Source organism: Parus major, chromosome 15 (genome assembly GCF_001522545.3).
Source record: "Parus major isolate Abel chromosome 15, Parus_major1.1, whole genome shotgun sequence".
NCBI classification, from domain to species: domain Eukaryota; kingdom Metazoa; phylum Chordata; class Aves; order Passeriformes; family Paridae; genus Parus; species Parus major.
Genome location: NC_031784.1, coordinates 10,859,485 through 10,881,776, shown reverse-complemented (window position 1 = coordinate 10,881,776; position 22,292 = coordinate 10,859,485). Strand labels below are relative to the sequence as shown.

The following is a 22,292-nucleotide window of genomic DNA, read 5'->3' as shown; positions in this document are numbered from 1 at the left end:
TTCCAAGTACAGCTCCAAGGAAGAACAACATAAACACACCCAGAGCTTGCTACAGATGGTAGGATAGGGAAAGCAGAACATGATGGGGACACGAATCACATCTAAGAAACCAGAATGAGGTAAGACACAAATTGAACAAGTTGCTACCCCAATGTGAATACAATGGAAAGAACTCCACTAGGCTCTCCCTGGAAGACTAACTCCAGCCAGCAGCACAAGTAGAGAAGGTCAGAAGGTATATTCAGCAGAGATTCACTTGTTCTCTTCCCCTCCTGCATGGCCAGGCACCAGGTCTGTTTTGGCTCATGGATGGGGAAGCAGCAGCCCACCCTTGAATCCTGCCCAGCCCCTCTAAAACAGCCTGGCCAAGGCCTGTGAGATCATATGTAGGCACCACTTGCAAATTCCTGTCCAAATGCAATTAGCTCCTCAAAAGTGCTTTGTGCACTTTCAATATCCCGGTGACATGGGGCAATAGTGGGCCAAAATACACTGTACTTCAACCACTTGACTTTGCATCTCTTAAAGGGAAATACTTTTAATTTGCTTGATTTTACATATCAAACTTTGAATTGTCTAACATAAATTTACAGAAAAGTAATAAGTTATTTCACCTGGGAAACGACCTAGAAAATTCAGTTGTCCTCCAGAGAACAACTGTACCAAATTCAGAAATTAAATTCATTAAGTATAAGAGAAAAGGCTTTAATTCTGCTTTAGCTGAAAATCCTTTTTCAAATTTAATTTTGGAAAAGAAACTTGTTGTTCTAGCACTCCTGATGAATTTTGCTGAATTGAGTCTCTTCTTTTTAACTAAAAACTCAAAACAACTGTGTTCTTGAACTATTTTAAAAACTTACAAGGTCCTCAGACACTGGTGTTGTTAAAGTGGTAGAACAAATGTCACTTTTATGCCAAGCCAAAATACCTGCATTCCCTAGCATGGGTTGCCTTCTTAAAAAAGAAGCTATATAGAATGACAGTTATCTAAAATTTCTATACAGGCAATGTTAATCTAATCTTATCTCCTCTGACAGGAAACAGAACTAAGTATTTGAAAGGAACTGAAAATATATCTCATTGTAAGAGAGGCGTCATCCCTCTTTGCTCCAATACATCTTCAACAGCAGGGAAGTGTAACCTCCCTGGCTTTCATCCACATGTATCACGTACCACTGGGCTGGCTAAATCACAGTCATTGTAGTGACATGTCATATCAGCAGGGATGAAAACTAAAGTACCTTATTTGGGATCTCAGACAGCAGCCCAGCAAGATCCAGTGGGAATTTTGCTATGGGGCTGCTGCCTCTGCATGGAGCCGGGTCGCTGGCTGGCTCCTGACCGTGTCCCGTCTCCTTTCCACCGCGGGCCGCAGAAACGATGGTGACAGCGCCCGGAGAACGGGTTTTCACCGGGCGTGAATGGATTTTCACCGGGCGTGGCCGTGGCGGCGGCCCCCGGGTATCCACCGCCCCTCAGGGTCCCGCCGCTCCCTCAGCCTCAGCCCCCCCCGGCCCGCGCGCGCCCCGCTGTTGCTATGGCTCGGCGGGAGGCGGCAGCCAATCAGGGCGCGGCAGGATATATCTGGCGCTGTTGCTGGCGGCCGCGGACCAATGGGGAGGCGGCGGCGGGCGGCGGGAACAGCCCCGAGCGGAGGAGAGCGGGCGGGCGGTGGCCGCGGCTGTGAGGGCAGGGCGGGCTCGTCCCTCACCTCACGGGTGGTCGTGCGGGCCCTACGAGCCCGGCATCTTTGCTCCCTGTGCAAATGCCCAGATTCACTGACGGCTCCGCTCTTGACGGCAATAAACGATAACGTGTGTGACCCCGCCAAGCACCGCTGTTCCCAATAAAAACAAGAAAGGGGCATTTCTTAGTGAGATCCGCCAAAATAATGGAGGCTTCAGGCTCTCAGCACACACAAGTGTTCCCAGGACAGCTGGTCCTGCGTTTTTAATACATAATTACCATGTGAAAATTATCACCTCTCACCCTTACCTTGAAAAAAATGAACCCTGGAGAAACAGTAAGTGAAAATCTTTATTCGAAAACTTTGTAACAAAAGGTAAAGGAGACATCTTCTCCATGTATCTCCGGGCTGGAGATTTGGCAAAAGGGACCCATTTTGCAATATACAGATTTTTTTAAAAACAGTAACACTTCAGGAAAAAACCCAAAAACCCACCCTAACTTGCAGGATTAGTTTTAAAGCTGCATGAAGGGCCTGCCTTGCTACTTCTTGTATTAAACAGTAAAACAATGGCATGCTCTAGCACTGAAAATTCTGCTGTGCTCGTTTGTGTCACCTGTGGCACTACAGAGTATGGAACACTCCAGAAGTTACACTCTGCAGTACAACAGGAAGGCAGGGAAAAAAAATACATTACCATGAGACATTATTTTCCAAGCCTGAGAAAAGGTTGTCCCAATATCCACTGCAAGGCAATATAACTAAATTTTACTCCTTTGAGCACAGGAGCTTCATTTACCTTCACGATGCAACCAAGGACTCGGACCTGGCCAGTGCCATGATCAGATCAGAAGCAGTGCCTTGATAATTTTAACATCTACAGTGCAGCTTCAGACCACTCCAGCAAAAACCTACAGTCCACAGTGCACTTTTGCCTTCTTCTATCCTTTGCAAACTTCTTAATAAAACTGTAACCAAACCAACTTTTGTAACCATTGGAAACACCTCCATTCTTCTCCCTCACACTATTCAATCTCCCTGTTAAACTCCTCTTCCATTTTAAAAAAAAAGAGGGAATGAGGTGTTTCCCAGGGAAGCACAGACATGGATTGTATCTGCAGGCAGGTCACATCGGTTCACGGTTTTTACTGCTAGAAATTTCATAGAGCAGGCATGCTGCCTGGAACAGGTCTAGTGAATCAACAGCTGGATCCTCCAGGACCTGAAAGACACAGGAAGGTAGCAAAGCCTCACTAGATATGATTTTTAACACAGTTGCTTGTGGTGGAAGAGCTCCTTTGGGCAGAAAGCAGCACAAGGTGTGTGATGGGAGGAAATGTCACTGCTCAGGGCTGTGTGCATGAAGTGACAAAGGCCTTCCTCCCCTCCAAGTTCAGGTGGAGTAATCCATCAGTGGGTGTGTGGAAGTGATGAGCACAATCTGTGCACAATCCATCTCCCAGGAATTCAGAGCAGAGCCATTCCCTTCCCTCTGCCCTAGGCTTTGGCTCCTATAAAAGCCAGCAACTGACAGAGGGTAAGACAGGAATTAAAAATTAAGGAAATTATGTCATGAGCAAGGGAGGTCTGCTCAGGGAGAGAAAGAAATATCCCCAAAATTAATAAACTGCTTTAATTTTATTCTCATTTTGGTTCTAACAGGATGCATGATCAACAAAAAGCAAATTGAGTCCTGTGCACAAAACAAAGTTCTAATCTGCACCTCTGTGATTCAGACATAGGAACCAAATATCTGCATATTCTTGCCACAAGCTGAGAGTAAGTTGATTCAGCAAGAAGCAAAGTGCCCAGGAAGTCTGTAGAAATGCTGTAAAATCATTTACCCATTCAAACTCTTCCTTTTCCTAAGGCACACACTAAAATATGCAAAATTGCTTTTCTGAATTCCTGAACTGAGTAATTATTACAAAGATTTGAAAATGTCCCGTTTGACATCTACAAGCATCACTCAGTATTCTTGCTCCCCAGCCCATTGAGTGTCATGTTTCTTCACCACTGCAAAATCAGTGCAAGAATGCAGAACAGCAAGATGAAGACTAGCTAGAGACGGCCTGCTCTGGGAATCTTAGAAAAGGCTCATTCATTATTAATGCCCAAAGCTTTCCTTCTCGTCTGGCTTACATTATGGCTGGTAAAAAGGCCACTTTCCAAGATACAGATCTTTATATTGATGCTTTCAGAGGCTCAAAAGAGGTTCTGTTACTGCCCTCAGAGCTGCAGCCACTTCTCATAATGAGGCCAGCAGATATGGGTCCTGCTTTTTGTAATCTCTTTTGAAAAGGGTTTTCCCCAGCAGCTCACACTGCAAGGGAAACAGCAGTGGACACTCACTGACTCTTCGACCAACACACATGAAGCCAAAAAATACATCAATGTACAGCTTAGACAAGGTTTTCTTGGGTCCTGTTTTTAGGTAACAATTCAGAGCCGTGCTCCCATCCTCTTGAAAGCACAAGATTCCTAAATTGTATTCTCTACTGCCTTGAAGTCCCCATCAGAAGGCACACAGACTGCACCCACAGCATGGAACTACCTTCTTTATCCCAGCCAACAATCACACTGCTCTGTATACTGCTATCAGCCATCCCAGAACAGTGCAAAATCCCTTTTCCTCAACCATAAAACAGACTTGCAAACGGAAATTACACTAAACATTTTAAGAGGTCTGAGGGAACAGAATCAAATTGTGCAAAACACTTTAGAGGGGAGGACCTCAAGCAGCCATCTTTTTGTTCTATAGGTGAGCACTCCATTACTGAAAATTTAAACTACACTTTGGATCTGCACAGGCTCTTTTGACCACCATTTCAATGACACATTTAATAAAATTAGGGTCTGATAAGCAATTCAAGTAGGGGAAAAAAAACCAACAAAACCACCTTTCCTTCCACTATCTGTTGGACAGTACCCAGGGAATGCCTAGCTTGCTTTGAACTATAATTCAGAAGCTATGCTTAGATCAAACATGTTTGATACTGAATATGATATGAGAATTCACATCTTCTCTGAGAGACCTGCAGGGGATCATGAGTACAGGAGCTCCTTTCTCTGAACATTAGGTGTGTTCTTACCTGGCTTTGTCCCAGGGCTTGGCTTTCGTCCACATGGGCTGCAGAAACATGTGGACTTTGAGGCTTGCCAAACACAGTCTGAGAGGAACTGGAAAAAAAAGTATTATATCCATCCAGGTGCATTTGTATTTATGCTCTATTTGCCACTTACTGTAATGTTTTGCAGCAGGACAAGAGGGGCTGTTGGCAAGACCATTCATTTGACAGCATTCTGTTGTCTACACACCTGCCCCATTTCTCAAAATTCTTATGGTCTGAAAATGCACATTCTGCAGTGGGTAGACTGCCCTGACCAGGAGCAACATATAGGGAATCACATCTCAATTTGCAACTTTCCTTCTGCCCCAAAACACTCTCCATAAACAAAGAGGTGTCTAGCAAAATGTCTCGCGCCTGGAACATGTTTTAAAAGCAGAGACCTTAAGAGTCAAAATATGCGGCTTTAGACATAGACACAACACTGGCTACACTTCTGCTACAGCTTTCCAAGGCCACCAGTGAAGTCTGGGGATGCGACTTCCCCATCCACACTCCCCTGGAGGCTCTACTAGCCTCTCAAAACAGATCAGTCTGTGGGCACTGGGTCAAGTAGCAGACAGTGGGATGTTCTCCCCCATCATCACAACTCAACAGTCTCTCTAATGCAGCAACACTCCCTGTACCACCAGCAGGAATAGCCCAAGGTGTGAGTGTCCATAGAGGCCCAGACAAGAGGTGCTCATTAGCAGAGTTCAGGAAAAAAGAACCAACAGGATAAGTGCCAACTTGCCCTTCCTTGGAATGCTCCCCAGGTTTCATCAACCAGCCTTGGGGCTCCTCTGCTGGAAACTGCATTCAGAGTCACATTTCCTAATGACAAATGGGCTCAATTCCCTCTCCCACCCTCTCAAGAATTTGTCTCATGCTTTTTCACAGCCCACTTACACCGACATGCACAGTGCCCTTAGCAACGAGTTCTGCATTTCAGTTATGCAACATGCCAAAAAGTAGCCTCTGTTGGTGGGTTTGGGACTTGCTGCATGCTGGTGTCAGGATGCTGGGTTGTCCAGAGGGTGACCTAACATCAGGAGGATTCCCAGCACTCTGAGCTGGAATCCCAGAAATGCAGGCAGAAGCTGTAAGCTGCCACGAACATCTCGGCACTGACATTTTCTTAATCAATATGCTGGCTCATAAATACAGAATGCCTTGCTCCATAGAGCTCAGTGTGCTTTTCTTTCTGAAATGGAAGGCATGAGATTTCCACTCTGCAAAAGAACCATTAGCTGGGCTATGTTCCACCTGTCCCAAGTTGCAGAGTGAAGAGGATACGCCATCACTATCTGTAAAAAAGGGGAGCATCTGCTTGGTGTCCCACAGGGACTTCCAGTCTGCTATCTGGATCAAACCCTCCTCTCAGGCAGCAGAAGCAGATGGAGACAGTCAGCTTCCAGCCTGGTTCCCTCTCACACTCCCACCTCACAGCCCTGTAGAGCAGAAGAGGTTTGGACACAGCCCAAGTGCGTAGGAGTGGCTGTAAAAAGCCCATGAAAGAAATCAACAGGAATTGTTCTGATAAGCTTTGAGGCCATGTCCTTTCCAGGTGAGCATCTTTAAAAATGAGACAACCAGATTAAGGGTCCTTTGGCTGACTTGTAGCTCTATCCTAGTGTTCAGGAAGCAAGGGGAGCATAACACTGAGTCCATTCCAGATAGGTGATCTTGGCTAAATAATTTCTTTCTCTTTGTGTTACTCTTATGTCTAAAACCAGGATAATAATCAAATCGGTGTTGCTTCCAGGACAGCAACACCCATTTGCCTTACAGTTTGATCTGTTGGCCCCATGAGTTCCCAGAGGAGTGGTGCTCATTGAACCACAACTGCTCAAGAGGACTCTGGTAACAATACTCTTCTCTAATCCCTGCCTCTGTTGGAGGGTTCTGCCTCCTAACACAGGTGATCCTCATTGACTGAGCAGTGATCTTGCACAAGACTACTCACACAAGCTCTCCTGGCTCCCTAGAGAGAAACTGCAGAATGAAATTGCTGAAATTGCAACCTAAGTATCACACATTTCTGAAAAAGATTGATGTTCCATAGCATTCATGGAATTTTGAGGAGGTCAGGGTTTTGGGGGGAGCTGGCCCAGGCCACTAAAGAGGATTTACAAATAGGGTTCAAATAACTATGTCCTCACCAAAAGGTGCCAACAAAGCAGCAAGTCCTGCCCCTCACAGGAACATGATAAAGGGTGTGTGGATGCCTGGTACACTGACATACCCAACAAGGAGACATTCACCATAGATTTCTTCTACTGGCAGAACATATTTTAAAAATAAACATGAGCTCACTCCAGAGTCAGAACATGCAATTTTAAATCCAGCCAAAATATTGCCAGCAAGGCTTGCTGATCTTTCATGATCTTTAGCCACTCTTTAAAACTCTGAATCCTAAAACATAGGTTTTAAAACATTACAAACCTAAAACAGGTTTACAGTGCTTGACCTGGGTTCTCCCCAGCAATTCAGAGCAAGGAGTCTGACATGAATGTGAACAAGGCACCAGGCCAAGTAGGAATCGGGTAAAAGGCAGAAATGTTTTCAGCAGGGAACTGGGGCCAAAGTCTCACCAATCTTTATCTCCAGTGAATCACTTCATTTACTTGTTCTTTAACAAGCCACAAAGCCTTCTGTGCCTCTTCTTCCTCATTTTTAAAATGGGAATAAAGCTTATTCTACCTGCCTTTTTGACATACTGACAGTGTCATGCTGGCACAAATGCTGTGTCAAGCAGAAGGGTCATAAAATGGGGCTTCTGCTCCTGCTCTGTCTTGCAGATCAGTAAATTAAAGGAAGCCCATAATGTCTATGTTTATTGTGTTCATTTTTATGTAACATTATGGAAGTTGTATAACATATGGAAAATGGCATGAATTTTTGTTGTTTTGCATTCTCTGGATTTCTCTCAATTCCCAGAGAAAATCTGAAATCTGAAGCCTTTGTTATAGGTGGAAAACAGAAAGAGAGAACAGTGCCTGTCTTTCCATCTTCCAATTTGGAAAGCTTGCACTATGGAATAATCTTGTCATGAGGTTGTGAAGCTACAAAAACTATTTTAGGAGTAAGTACAGGCCTTACCAACCAAGCCCACAGAACCAGCCCTCACTGGGGATCAGTACAGGTTATGCTTTTCTGCCAAAACCAAGCAAATAGTTCAGAAACTGAACCTGCCTAAAAACAGGGCGTCATATCTTTTTTGATTAGGCCAATTCCAAATCTCCTTTGTGCCACACACACACATATACTTAGACAACATTACCCATGCACAGATATAAATACTGGCAAAGCAGAATGGACACAAGGAGAAGCAGTTCCTGGGAATGAGGTGTGTCACCATTTCTGCAACTCTCTTCAATGGGGTTATCAAGACATGGCTGGACTCACAGCATCATTTTTATTCCTGGCTTTAGGCAGCCCTGTGCTTTCCCTCCCTTTACCTGTGGGGAATAGATTCCAGGGTCCCTAGCTGTCCTCCTCTAAGGATTAAGCTTTCATCATGTAAATCTGACTGCTGAATGATTCTTTCTGAACTGGCTTCAACACAGCCACCTTGAGGGACTGTGCTCAAGGGAGCTCTGATACCTGCTGAAATAAATGCTTGCATTAAACACAAGTACAGATACAGATAACACAGCCCCACCTCTGACCCAGCTATTCCTTCTGTCCTTGCTCCACACACACCAGGGCCTGGGGGAATGGCAGTTACAGCCCTTCCTGCTCTAGAGACCTACAGCAAAAACAAGTGGACGTCCCTTATGCATTCTATCAAGCCTGTTCTGAAGAACAGGGAGAAGAAAAGAGATGGTGGGAATGCTGAACATGACTGGACAGGAAGAAGACAAAAGAGGAAGAGAAAAAACAGCAAGAGGGAGGAAAGTGAGAACACATGCTTGAAGACAAGCATCATGTCACAGTTAAGAAGTTCCCCGACTTTTCTCAGGCAATATCTTAATGATGACAGGCATTAAAAACCCAGGAGCTTGCAAAAGGACAAGGTGAGCAGACAACAACTGGAGGAACTCTCTCAATGGAAATATTAAAGGAGTCCATCACTATCTTATGGAAGTGGTTACAGTTTAGGCAAAAGAATAGGTAAGAATGTCAACACCTTAAATCAACAGATTTTCTCACTGAATTACCAGTGAGAAGTAGACCTCCAAAGCTCAAAACAAGCCCTGCTGTCCTTCATCAGGACACTTAAGTGAGCAAGAGTGTTTTCAACAATGGGAAGAGAAGCTTGGAAAGTCTTAAGGTCAACAATCTGGGTGCAGTTTTACTAACCTTCTACAACTGGGGTCCACACAGAGCCAAAGACTCCTCTGGTGCTGCAAGGGGCCCACCACATGGGCAGACAATAATTCACAACGGGAACGGGCTCATAAGAGCACAGGACAAAGCTCTCCTGACAGAAGTTGGCAGCAGCCCTGCCCACTGCTTCTCCAGGCAGCAGCACAGGAGAGCCAGAGCAGGTTTGTGGTTCCACCACAGCCTCAGTGCCAAAAGGTGCAGGTTGTTCAGCGCTGTGAGTGGTGCACAAAACCTTGCTTGTTCCAGCTTCATACAACAGCTCAGGGCTCTGCATACAGCTGCAATGATGATAAAAATGAATCAGCCAGACATACTGCTTTGCCAAAAGGAGACACCCCCAGCTAAACCTCTGAATCCTGCCCTCCACAGCTGGGAGATAAATTGTCTGACTTGACATGGAACATTTCCACCAAAGGTGGCCAGGCTCCTAAGTGATGTCCCCATGGAACCGACAAGGAAGTCAGTTCCGTGAATACATTTATGTTGTTTCATTTATGAACTTTCACTGTAAAGATGCCATACATCACCTGGATTCCAGCATCTTTAAATACTCTCCTTCAGGAGGCTGCTCCTGTCCTGGCTCACAGGGCATGAGGGTTATATCCATTTGCTCAGGGCTGATGCCCACAGGAGATCCATCTGTAAGGTGCAGGCCAGGCAGGTGTCACACCACTAATGATTACTCCAAAAGGCAACAAAACAAACCCAATCTGCCAAATGAAGCAAGACCCTTATGTTCCTTGTGACTGAAGTTTGGTTGTCTGTTGAAGGACATGGAAATACTAGGATTTTCTGGAGTACACTGCCCTGATTCCAGAATCTGAGAGCTAAAACCTGCTGCTTCCCATATTTGGTGCCTCTTTAAAGCCAGGCATCTCCTTTCACCTGTTGTTGCACAGGCTGTAGCAGTGTCTACTCCTCTGGAGCAACAGCCTGGAGCCCAACAGTGAGACACTCCACTGAAGCAGAGTTCTCCAGCATCCACTTCCATCCACCCATCAGCACATAATGCTGTTCTGGAGAAGCAATATCCTTCCCCACTTCCTGAGGGAATTTAAAATTGATATTCACCTCTCTGGATCACATCCTGAACCCATTAGGAAGAGACAAACCTGCATTTTGTGGAGTGTTGGATCCTTTATCCTGTGGCTCTTTGTGAGCTGAAGCCTTCTCAGGACATGAATTGTTGGGCGCTTTCACATGAAGGAGGCGGGATTTTCGTCGTCGATAATTTGCAAACCAATTATAGACCTGAGTTGGCTGCAGGTTCATGTCCTGAGCCAATCTGTCCTGCAAACCCAGGCACAGGGGGAAATCAAGGGGGGAAAAGAAAAAAATCACTTCCAAATAATCAGGCATTTCCCTTCAGTTCCAAAAGCAGTCCAGCAAAAGACCTTCCAAAGCCAGAGACATTTACTCAGTAGGTCTCCAACAGGCCTAGCACATCTGATTGAGGAGATTTTATAAACTCAGTTGATAGAAAACACAAATTCCACCCTGCACTCCCAGACAATTTGTTTGCTAAGGCTTCCTTTGCACTGCTATCCTATGCTGCTCACCAGATAACACCCTCACCAAAGCATGCTCCTCCCTCAGAATGACAGCTTCACACAGGCAGACACTGAAGTCTGAAGCAAGGTAGTGACCAACAGTGCTTATTAACTTAATTCACACATCTCTTCCATTACAGATCTGTCCATATCCAAAGAAGGTAGATCCCTGCATACACCAACACACCCTATTGTGTTATCACAGCAAATTACCAGCATTTGAAAAGTCAGCACAAAATATGCTCTGGTGAACAAAGTGCAATTTTACACAGGCTGTTACTCAGTCAACTCAGAACTGTAATAGAGCTCTGCTGAGTGATGGCTGTTTGGCTACCTATGCTCAATCACTACAAAATTTGAATTGCTAAAAACCCAGTGAGGAATTTATTGTCCCTCAACTTTTTATACACAGCAAGAGAAATAACTTAGCATGAACCTGATGATTTTTTAAAGAAACTTTTAGGGGAAGATCAAATATGAGGAATTCCAGTCCCAATGAGCCTTCAACAAGGCTCATTTCAACAAAAAAACAAGGATTCAGAAATTAAACCGGAAATTGACTCCTGATCACAGTGTCCTGCTTTTCTGTGACAAAGAGACTTGATTGGAAGTATCCCTAGAATATCCCTACCCGCTGTTTCTTGTTTGGATTGGCTGTCACCTCTGCAGCAAACCTGTGCAGGTGCTGGCGTACTTCTTGTGAATAGTTTCGAGTCTTCAAACCTTCAGGACAAAGGGAACTAGGTGGAGGATTCCTGTACACAGGAGAAAATGGGGTTAAAAAGGACCCAAAAGGAATAATTCACATTCGTGGGAATTTCCTCACATTACAAAAGTGGTCAAAATACCAAGAAAAACCAAGCTCCAAGAAGCAGCATCTTGAGGTGTGAAACCAGCCTTTGCATCTGGAGCCCCTGCATCTGAAAACTACAGAGAAAAAAATCTTGGATTCCCCACGATGCAGTACCTCTTCCTGCAGCGGAATTTCTGCAGTGGTGTCAGAAAATGTGTCTTGTGTTCCGCCATAAACCTCTGGTAGTGAATCTCATGCCAAAGTTGCACCAGCTCTTTCTTCTCTTCTGCCTTGCAACACTAAAACAAAACTGTGCATAAGCAAACCTTTCCAGAGAGTCACTCAGACCCTGTATGAAGGAGAACACCCTCAACAGAAATTTACTCAGGGATTCCTACTGGTTTGACAGAGCTAGCAGCATTATCTAAGCACATGGCTCGCTGTACCTTCTCTCAGGTACACAGGGACTTGCCTAATTCCTTCTTTTCCCCTGGTGAAAAGGTCAGCATTACCAGATCTAGAAGCCTAAAATTCCTCACTTCGAGTGGCACCATCCAGCCTTCCTCAAGTATTCCCACCCTGCCAAGGTCTAATCTTGGGCTTCCCCACACTTTTATGTCCTGAGCCCTTGGACTGTGAAAAACTCCAAGAACCACAGCAGAACAAAAATCCTGCTACAACCAACCCCATAATCACCCAGTTAGCTTTTTCCCCTTGGCTGACTAACTCGAAGTGCCTGCAGCAAAGGCTTTGTCCTGTGTTTCAGGTCACAATGCACACCTATCACCTTCCACTGCCTTAGGCAAGCTGGAAGTGCTCCATGTGCTGCAGTTAAGATACTTCTGCACTGACAGCTCTATCTACTGTTTCTCTAACATGGCTTTTTGTTTCCATGAAGAACTGAAGAGCACATCCCTACCTTCAGGAGTTTGCAAGCTGCATCATGTTCCCCTTTATGGATATGAACGGACACACAAGCCCGGACAACGTGGATGTTAGCGAGAAAGTATGTCTTGCTTTTGCATCCCATCACAGCTCCAACCAGCTTCTCCAGATTAGGAGATGAGCTCTGGAGCTCCTGGCAAAGCTGTTCTGCTAGATTCAACAGCTTGGTGGATGGGGGATGATTATTTTCATTCTTCTTTAACATGGCCATGAACTGCTTCATCATCATGTCCTGTTGGAAGCTTTTTCTATGCAATGCACAAAGTTGTGGTTAGATAAAACTCTTTATCTCCTATTTTTAGCTTCTATGGTATGCTTTTGTTTTTTTTTAAAGGAAAGAAATTCATCGTGCTGCTTAAAATAAAACTAGGCCTAAAGCAGCCCTGAAAAGCTAAAGACACACCAGGTTTGCAGTTGACAAAACTTAGCTCAGAAAGACATATTACGCTTTCCCCAAAACTCAGAGACTAACTCTAGAGTTTACATCCACTGCTTACAGGTTAAAACTACAAACAACGTTAAGTCTAGAAACATTCAGGTGAAAATAATTTTGTAAAATTTCTCCAAACTGGCATGTGACAGGCCCGGGCAGTTACCGTAAAATGTAAAACTCTTGCCGGGGCCATTCCCCACCAGGACAGTCCATCCTTGGGCCGGTTCCAGCGCCGCCGGGCAAAAGCTGTGAAAGAGCTCGAAGTGCAGGAGCAGGAACACGCGGCAGCCCCGTCCCCGTCCTCCCGCAGCAAGGCGAGGCTCCTGCTCCTCCCCGCTCCCTCTCCCCATCCCTGTCCTCACCGTAGGATCGCTCAGTGTCCAAGCGCTGCCGGCTCCGAGGGCACTGCGGGGGCAGGTGCGGGGACACTGCGGGGACACTGCGGGGACAGACACTGCGGGGACAGGTGCGGCTCCCGGAGCCGCCCAGGCGGGGCTGCCCCTGCACTCCACCCCCACCTCGCTACAGCTTCCACCGAGCGCAGCCAATGCCGGCCCCCAGAACTGATGTAGAATGGGATAGAATAGATGGCAGCGAGTTCCTCCCGTAGTAAAGAGTATTTTTAAGTCGCTAATGGGGATCAGACAAGCCCTGATAATTTGACACACTTAGAGCGACTGAATGAAGAGACACACAGCTCAAACCCACCTTCTATAGGTGGGTGCTGTCTAAAATCAGATGAATCATCCTGACTCAGCTTAGGGGACAGAACACTGAAGTGGCTACGATTTGTCTGGAATCGGATCTAAACACCACGGGGAAGGTCCAGTCCTCCCCGAACCCGGTTTCTCCAGGACAATGTAACAATGAGCGAGCGTCTCGCAGCAGGAGCCGACAGCCCCCGGGGCACGGCACGGCGGGGAGCCGGCTGTGACCCGAACCCCGAGCTGAAATAACCGGCTCCTGCCCAGGCCCTGCAAAGACAAAGGATACATACTTGAGAGCAGACAGCTTCCTCTTGCACGCAGACACATTCTAGAAACCTGCCGATAAGCCTTAGCAGCAACTTGTGCTCAGTGGCCCTGGATTTCTCCCTAGGCTTCGGTGCTCGCCTTGCAAGACAATAACACAGTAATTGGCTTCCTGCTCTTGCTGTGATCCAGACATGGAGACAGAAAATTCTGCACCATTGCAAGACAAAGCGCCAGCAACTGAACTTGGAGCTGAACATAGAAAGCAGTATTTTCTTTCGGTAATTGTTTTCTTTTAATCACCAATCCTGTACTGCTGTCTGTGGAGTTACAACAAAACATCAGGTCACTTAATTTTCTGCATTTTACTTATTTACATGTATGAAAATTTCTCTCACATCTTATCTTACATATTCACACAATTCACACCTTGGAAGGGGAAGGGGCAGGCTGCTGCCAGGCACATTAGATGCCAAGGGCACTGATCATTTCCAGGGACGAGAAGCTGATACCATCACACTGTGCTGAATCCAACTGCCCTTGAAAACCATTTGCGGCCTCACCTCCTTTACCTCTGCTCTAACTGACGTTTTAACCAAGGACTGTAGCTACTTGAAACCAAGCTGAGGTCAGGTGACAGATACTGGCAAGCCAAGAGCTTAAATTCTTTTTTTTCCAAGCACTTAATCAAATTCTGTTGAATATCAACAGCAATATTTCTCAGGTCCTCTTGGAGCCTCAATATGAATCCAACAGAGAGACTCTTCACATCTACTTCCTTGCCACAAGGTAAAGCTTCTAGCTGTCTCCCTAAGAGATACAACCCTATTCACGGAGCACTAGCATGCATCTTGTCCAGACAATCAGTCCAGAACATAACAAGCCGGCTGTCTTTGTTCCAGCAGAAGTCTGTGAAGTCTTTCAGCAGCCGGTCTGCGAACTTCTCGTCGCCAGTGGCACTGGAGCGCCAGGTTTTGGTCAGCATGGTGTTGTAGGCCCAGTTGTAGCCAATGCGCTCCTCACAGAACATGTTCTGGTTGGTGGAGCTGGTGGAGTTGCGCCGGCGCCGCTGCTGCCCGCTGGAAAACTTCCTCTTGGAATATGGCAGCTGCAAAAACACTGTCCCTGCAGGGAACAGACAGCATTTCAGTCTGAGGCAGACCTAAGTCCCTACTACTGGTAGCTGACCCCTTAAATTCTGAAACAATCCTGGCCTGAGTTTCATTTAATTGCCTTTTAGAAAGAGAAAGTGGATACACTTTTCCCCCTTGGCTCTTAGGTGCTGCTTCTTCCTGTAGTTACAACACCAGGAGGGAGTGCACTTTGTCTGCCTCTTTCTTACAAGCACAGAATGAAGGAAAGATATAGCCTCTGATGCATCTTGCAAACTTCCCATCAATTTCCATTTCTCTCCTATAGTTTTCCAAACCCTGCCTTCTTGTAATTGTTTTCACATCCCAGCAAGTGGACCCAAAATGTTTGATCTATCTCCCACACTATCTATATGGATATATGTATCTATATGGAGAGAGATAGATCTACATCAGACCTTGAGCATGAGAACAGAGCACTGACTTGTCCCAACACCTTTCCCTCCTTCTAGCTTCTGGGTACACATTCATTTACATTCACCTTGGAATAAGCTTTGCCTTAGTTTTTAAAATTTCCTCATCTTCCGGAAAGATAAGTTTCAGAGCCACTGTAAAGCAAGATTTCAAACCATTTATTAGCAGCAACACTTCGTGCTTTTCATCCTGCCCCCTCCAGTTTTCTGGTTTGTGTTGTCTGACACACCTACTTGTCGTCTGGTTAAGGGACAGAGCAGCACCAACATGACTGACATGAAACACAAATCACATGTAAAATAGTTCTCTTGTTTGTAATAATCTCCTTCTTGCCACAGGGCCTCCCAAATATTGCTTACCTGTGACATGAATATACTGGGGCTTGTTTTCTGCTGGGAAGTTGAATGCAGAAGCCGAATATTTATCTTGTACAAATCCAAATCTGAAGAAATAGAGACAAGGGGAATTAGAAAGAAAAGAAAATAAAAAGATAAAAAGAGCCACTCCAGGTAGGATTACTCAGAACAAGGCAGGGGCACCAGAGGAAATCCTTCCACTATTCCTTTCTTACAGCCTGAAGGCAAAAGGAAAAGGGATGAAGAGAGCTGAGCCTCTCCAAATATTCTCTGCCCCTGCCAGACACAGTGTGACAGCCTGTCACTCCACACTGCTCCCTGTCCTGCCTGGAGCTGGAAACAAGAGCAGCGGCTCCAAGCAGTCTCTGACAAAATGGGGCAGCTGCATGTGAGGGAGGGAAGAGCAATAGTCAAGACAGACCTTCCCTGGGCATGTTTCAAGCTGCAACATTATTATTTTCATGATGTGCTATGCTCCATGCAGAACTTCAAGCAGCTTACCTGGCAGTTCTCTGCTGTTTGTATGATACTTGTTCTTCTGCTTTCTAAACTAATGAAAGCTGATTTCTAAACTAAAGTCCATAACAAAAGGCTCTGTCATGAAAAAAAACCCTGGCAGCAACACCATGAAAGAAACTGGCAGCTTAATCACACAGACGGATAAGGCTAGATAGTATCCAAAGCTTCCAACAATTCTGTCTTGAATTGGGCCCAACCTCCTCTGTACAGCTCCCACCCCAGTCCCCTGCCTATTGTCAATCATCAGGTGTCATCCAGTTCAAGACTGTGCTAAATTCACAAGAAGGAAATAGCTGTCCCTTCTCAAGAAGACTCTGTTTACAGTCTTTCTGCTTCTAACTTAGAATAATGGACAATTCCAAAGGCAAGGCTCTCCCTGGGAGGAGAGTATGGTTCCCAGGGAGTGACAGGCTGAAACACCACACAGCTGCACCTACAGAACAATTCCAGGCATGGAGGCTGTATTTTAGTCTAAGAGCCTGTAAGCAGACTTCAGAGAGGCAGAAAGCACAGAACCCAAGTGACTCAGGAGCGAGTGTTCAGCACAGGCCTTCATCCCACATTATCCAGGGAGACAGGAACTGTTTGGCCACCCCACTCCACTGCAGACATACCTGTGTGCTATTGCTTCCTGGAGCAGATGCATTCGATCCCAGTAGGTTTCTGGTTCAAAACCTGAAACAAACAAGGTAACAATTATCTAGTAAAGCCACTTTATTCCCTTCAAGTCTCTGGTTTTCCTCAGGAGGCCTCTGTGCACTCTTTTTTTTTCTCCCTAGCCATTTCTTTCAGTCACATTTTTTTGTCAGCTGTCTCTTAGAGATGTGTCTTGTACACTCCAGTAGCAGACTCATCTCTGAATTTATTACTTGTGTCTCTGGAGATGAAGGAGAGGAACATAAAGGGGGGTGTGGAAGGGGGCAAGGAAGATGAGTGGGCTGCTGTGTATCACAAGAGAGCTCTGAAAAGGTTTAATTCAGCCAGTTGGGCTACGATGACCACACAGCATATGGATTTGTCACATTGATTGTATTGGATACTGAGTCAAGGGTTAATGGAAATATCATATTTACTAGTTTAAAACTGAGCCTTTTGCCAATTATCCCTATCCATATTCTCATGATGCAACTTTGCCCTTCTCTGTAAGGTGACAGTTCTTGGATCTTGGGGTTCCACCTGGGGTTTACCACAACAGGCTCACTGGAAAGGACCAGGTCACACTGCAGAAAAGAAGATTGCAGTTTCTCCTGCTTAATCTCATGTGCAAACACTGTAACCATTAAAGTAACCATAGCAACAACAAAAGAAGGATGGCAGTGGTGAAAACCCAGTCCCAGGGAGAGGGAGAATAAACAAATGCAGGATACAAATGCAGAGCAGCTGTGGGTCTACCAGCAAAACACACACAAGAGTGTCAAATACAACAGCTACTGGATATGGGCTCTGTAAGGGTGTGCAGGGCAAGCATCACTTGGGGACCACCCCTCCCGTGTGCTGGTGCTTCCTGCTGCCCACAATCATCCTGTCAGCACAGCTTCCTCCAGCACCTCCTTCCTGAGCAGCTGCTCACCTGTAAAAACAGCTCCTTCAGCCACCTAAGGCTGGCTGGTAAAGGAGCTTCTTTACATCAGCTACATGCCAACAGTGACCTGTTCACACAAAGTATCCTGAGGGATAAAAGGAAGTGCATTTCTTACCATCAAACAAATGCTCACTGCCCTCCTTCAGCAAGCAGCTCACGTTGAGAGGGATGAAGAGCTGAGCTCGAAGCGGGTCCCCGTACAAGTAACTGGGCAAAGCAAAGGGGCCTTCCAGCACGGGGACGAGCAGGAAGCCACAGGAGGTGGCTTTCCGGTGCCAACCCTGAACCTGAGAAGAAATTCAAACAATGAATCATAGCACACATGCCAGCTGATGAAGGGCACTTATGTGCAAAGGAGCAGCTCGTTCCCCAGGAATAGATCAGACACGCTCAATTCTCCACAGGTTCAGCTTGCTCTGCATGGCAGGCACACCAACGTCCTTGCAAAGCAGCACAAGCACAAAGCATCAGGCTTTCCTTTTTCTCAAGTGCCCCATCAATCAGAAAGCACTTTAAAGTAGATATTTTTCAGGAACTGATTCAGCCTACTTATCACCAGTGGCTAAACACTTCTGCTTTACAGGAACAGTGCAATTGATTTTAAATAAAAGCAAAATCAACTACCTAGTTGGTAAAAGCAAAATCAACTACCTAGTGCTGTCTGGCTGGGTGGGGTAAAACTTCATATTAAATAATTTGAGTTTTACAGACGCTACATTAGGGAAAACAAAAAATCTAAAAATTAAATATAAACATTGAGTCTAAAATTTAAAAAGTGACATGTTTTCAATTCAAAATGTTTTCAGCAAGCTGAAAAAAAACCCCTAAAACATTCCTGAGCAGGAAGAACACATTGCCTGGAAAAGCCCTGTTATGAAAGCAATTCCACTGAGATTTAAAGTTTTAAGGTTTGGGGATAGAAGGAATGTAATGTGAAACAGATTTTTTTCCAAAGACCTGGCTCAGGGCTTAAAATTTGCCTAAGGGGGACTTAAATTTATCACCTTGACCTGTGCTGATCTCTGCATACTGTGCATAAAAACCACTAAAAGCAGAACACACTCCTGCAGACAGAATGACTATAGATGGTGTGATAAATGCTGAGCAGATGCAGCAACACTAACAACCACCAGGAAAATGACTTATGGAAATAAAGGCAAATGCAAGCCACTGTCCAGCTCCCTAAGACATCCTAATATTATGTCCCTGGTTGTCCAAGGGATACAGAGGCCAGACAGGCATTTCTGAGGCTGTCCAGAACACCAGGATCTCACCATCTCAAAAAGAACAGCTGCAGTCACTGCCATCCAGTGTAACTTGATTTCAAAGGCAGCGTTCAGGGAGAAATTGCCATGGTAATAACAGCTGCACCACTCCAGCCGGTCCGTGCGGTTGTTCACATCCACATCGAGCGTCACCGTGCGCTGCTCGGGCACCGTGGCAGCTGGGCAGCCAAGGCCAGGGGTGTTCAGAAGGGGCATTAAAGAGAAGGTGGCAGACAGGATGAAGAGAACAGAAGAACCAAGATAAGTCATCTGAAATTAATTTGTCCTTCCATTCCTCCCCAGGTATTTTTGGGCTAGCAGACTAGTCCCAGAATGCCGCACATCCAGATCACAAAAGGCAAAAATCCTGAAGTATTTATCATGTCAGGGGTATGTGCTACAGAATCACCTCCCCAAGCAGTCAAGACATTTCAGCTGCAATAAGGAGAGAGAACCAAGAATGCAGCAGTTAATCAACAGGAAACTGGTGCCATAATTAAGCACAGCTAGGAAACACCAGCTTTCTTCATGCCCAAAACATTCCAAATATTTCTATATGCCTCCACCAGAAATCACAACAGGGTGCTGTTACATGGGGCAGGAGCATTCCAGGACTTTGAACAGCTAAAGGAGATTAGAAGTTAAACTTCTTGTTTCTTTAATCCCATATCAATATCCCGCATTACCGCACTGTTGAAAGTGCACATCCAACACTTTCTGTAAAAGCACAAAGAGTCAGCCAAGACATGCAGCAGCATTCTGACCACTGCAATAGCTCCTAGGGCTTTGCAGTAAGGGCTGGGATAGTGCCAAGATCCAGCTCCCTTTGTGCCCCACAGCCCAGCATCCCGGTGGCAGCAACCCTCAGGTATCAGGCAGGAGAGGGAGAGAAGCACAGCAGTGGAAGTGACCTGGCTGGTGTCACACACAGAGACTGCAAGGCTGGGGACAGAACCCAGATCTCCTGACCTGGAGATCAAAGTCCTGCCATGAAACACATCATCACTTTCAACTTTTCTTTAGAAAAATACGCGATTTAACGTTTCTGTAACGTCAAAAATTGACAGAAAACAATGGGCTGCAAGGCTTCTATGGGAAAACTTCTGCCCTTTTTATTATTGCATGCATGAGGGATGGGTGTTGTTATCTCTTGCTGAAGTAGATGTGCACCCCTTTATAGGGTCAGCTTTTAAATTATCTTATAATTAGATGGCTTGATGGTATTTTAAAAAAAATTTGAAATCCTTCCTCAAGGTAGATGCAAAGTTCCCACCTTCACTTCTACTGCAAGTTACCTGGAGGCACTTTGAAAGTTATAAAAGGAAATCCTTTACATTGCTTTTGCCGCAGTGTAGAACATGAAAAATAAAAACACAACAAAAATAAAGAACATCACCCAGTTTTGTTCCATAAATAAGACCCATTTTTGTCTTTGGGAAACATGTTATTTGCAATTTCTGAGTTGATCTGATATTGTCAGACCAACACAGAGAGTTTCTTTTTCTGGCTCCTTTGGAATATTGTGAATACAATACTCGTGGTCAGGAGGTTTTGGTGCCAAATTTGTAACGAAGTGTGTTGGAAAACAACATCCTGGAAAAGCTGTGAAACCAAAGCAGCTCAGTCAGGTAGGTGTTGGCCATTAGCCAAGAGGTCAGTGATAACACCACAGCCCAGTGTGCCCAAACTAGCACATGGTGAAGAATGAGCTCCCTGCTCCCTTAGACTGTTGCTTTTCCCAGAGAGTGAGGGCTGGACTGGCTCTCTCTGCCTTGTCTGCAGCTACAGTTCACAGGCAAAGCCAGAGGAGCCCAGTTCAACGAGGTGAGCTGATCAAAAATACATTAAACACTGATGAGAAATGTCCACGTCTCTGAATTCAGAAGCTGCTGATTAAAACCAACTTGTTTTAATAGAATATACTCTGGCTTCCATAGGCCAGACTTTAAGAGGACTCACCTGCTTCCCAATTGTCTTCTACTAGTGAGTATTTAATTAATGATTTACTAAGCAAATCGGAGAGGAGCAGGCAGGTTATTCTCCAGTCACAGACTCCACTACATACATGACTACAGTTGCTAGTGCATGCATTGCTATAAATCAAAGGGACAAGATTAGCTGTGTCACAGGTCAGACTTCCACTGGGAAGGGAAAGGGGACAGTCACTGGGCAAGTGATTGGGAAATTGGGAGGGATAAAGATTTGAGAGATACATGGAGCTTGTTCCAGAGCTCCCAATGCTTGCATGCAATTTTATGTCACAGCCTGACATTTAGGGAAGGTGGGGAGGGGAAGAAATAAAAACCACAACCTAATCAAGACCAAGAGAGGAACAAATGAAGTCACGTGGACCAGGGGTCATCTGGGTTTAGTAAAGCTCTTTACCTCAGATGAACTGCTGAAGTTTTTTTGGAATACTGCTTGGAAGAGGGACAGCACAGAAGCATCATTCAAACCAGTTCCTTTGTAAGAAAAAACTTGCACACTCCATTTTTCTACAAGAAACTATAATTCCTGGAAAATCCAGACTGCAAGAGAGCAATCTGAAGGCATTTATCACTCATTCAAGGGCAGCAAATTAGTCAAATAGTAAAATGGACATAATCCCAGCTGAAAGGAAAAGCAGAGCTACACAGATGTGTAATACCCACATGCTGCAGGAATACACTCTTTTCCTGGCTGGTGTTAAATGAAAGGTGAGGGGGACACTGAGGCACACTTCTACTCATCCCCATGGGTGCAGGCCTGCTGAGTCTCAGTCTCCTCAGCTCACAACAGAGCACAGACAGAGGAACGTGAACTGGTTTTCTCAGGCTAAATAGTGAGTAAGAGATGAACCACGAACAGGATCTGGCCCCAGCCTGCACAATACTTTCATGCCAGCCTATGTTCAGGCTTCAGCTCTGGCCAGCCACCGAGCTAATGAGGCTGGATACCAGCCAAGGCAACAGATTTATCCTGTGACAGGGAAAATAACCCACATATGTTGACTTCAGGGAATTAACCATTAGTTCAGACTTCCTATCCTTAATGCTTTGCCACTTCTGGTGCTGTTTCTCTTCAAACAAGTCTCTCAGAAATACACAAGGATTACTGCAACTTCAGGTTTAAGAGATACCACACCAGCAGTCTGGCACTGCTTTTCAGAAGATCAAATATACACAAGAGGAGAACAGCAAAATTCTTC

The 22,292-nt window shown here is 45.4% G+C and overlaps 2 protein-coding genes across 16 annotated transcripts in view; both read right to left on the bottom strand.

The window, feature by feature from the left end:
• Positions 1-2,018: 2,018 nt before the first annotated feature.
• ANHX (anomalous homeobox) lies at positions 2,019-13,976 on the bottom strand. 7 transcript variants are annotated; one of them, XM_033518207.1, is made up of 10 exons: positions 13,011-13,976; positions 12,389-12,662; positions 11,644-11,768; positions 11,308-11,431; positions 10,239-10,416; positions 9,654-9,765; positions 9,100-9,404; positions 8,256-8,403; positions 4,780-4,867; positions 2,019-2,909 (listed from the first exon to the last, which is right to left on the bottom strand). In XM_033518207.1, exons 1-10 carry the CDS (start codon positions 13,058-13,060, stop codon positions 2,814-2,816), a joined length of 1,500 nt encoding a protein of 499 aa, XP_033374098.1. In that variant the 5' UTR covers positions 13,061-13,976; the 3' UTR covers positions 2,019-2,813. The 7 variants fall into 7 exon arrangements, with proteins under 7 accessions (XP_033374098.1, XP_033374096.1, XP_033374097.1 ...); XM_033518205.1 differs by having other exon boundaries at positions 2,019-4,867; XM_033518206.1 differs by having other exon boundaries at positions 2,019-4,867; positions 8,256-8,400.
• A 188-nt stretch (positions 13,977-14,164) lies between these two features.
• The window catches only part of DEPDC5 (DEP domain containing 5, GATOR1 subcomplex subunit), a 39,343-nt gene continuing 31,215 nt past the window's right edge, over positions 14,165-22,292 (bottom strand). For 6 of the 9 annotated variants that reach the window (XM_015643658.3, XM_015643657.3, XM_015643661.3 and 3 more), the window contains 5 exons: positions 19,115-19,284; positions 17,956-18,127; positions 16,873-16,933; positions 15,743-15,825; positions 14,165-14,943 (listed from right to left, as the gene is read on the bottom strand). In XM_015643658.3, coding sequence (XP_015499144.1) covers positions 14,648-14,943; positions 15,743-15,825; positions 16,873-16,933; positions 17,956-18,127; positions 19,115-19,284 — 782 coding nt within the window. In that variant the 3' untranslated portion in view covers positions 14,165-14,647. Of the gene's footprint in view, positions 14,944-15,742; positions 15,826-16,872; positions 16,934-17,955; positions 18,128-19,114; positions 19,285-22,292 lie in introns of those variants that run through there. The other 3 variants (XR_004499585.1, XR_004499586.1, XM_033518194.1) reach the window with 2 other exon arrangements.

Coding starts and splice junctions, on each gene's coding strand:
- ANHX (XM_033518205.1), bottom strand. CDS start 13,060: ATGGACTGTCCTGGTGGGGAATGGCCCCGGCAAGAGTTTTACATTTTA. Junction 8,404..9,099: donor GTGGACCCCAGTTGTAGAAG/GTTAGTAAAACT, acceptor CATTTATTTCAG/CAGGTATCAGAGCTCCCTTG. Junction 4,868..8,255: donor CTGGAATCTATTCCCCACAG/GTAAAGGGAGGG, acceptor TTTTTTTTCCAG/TTCCTCTCAGACTGTGTTTG.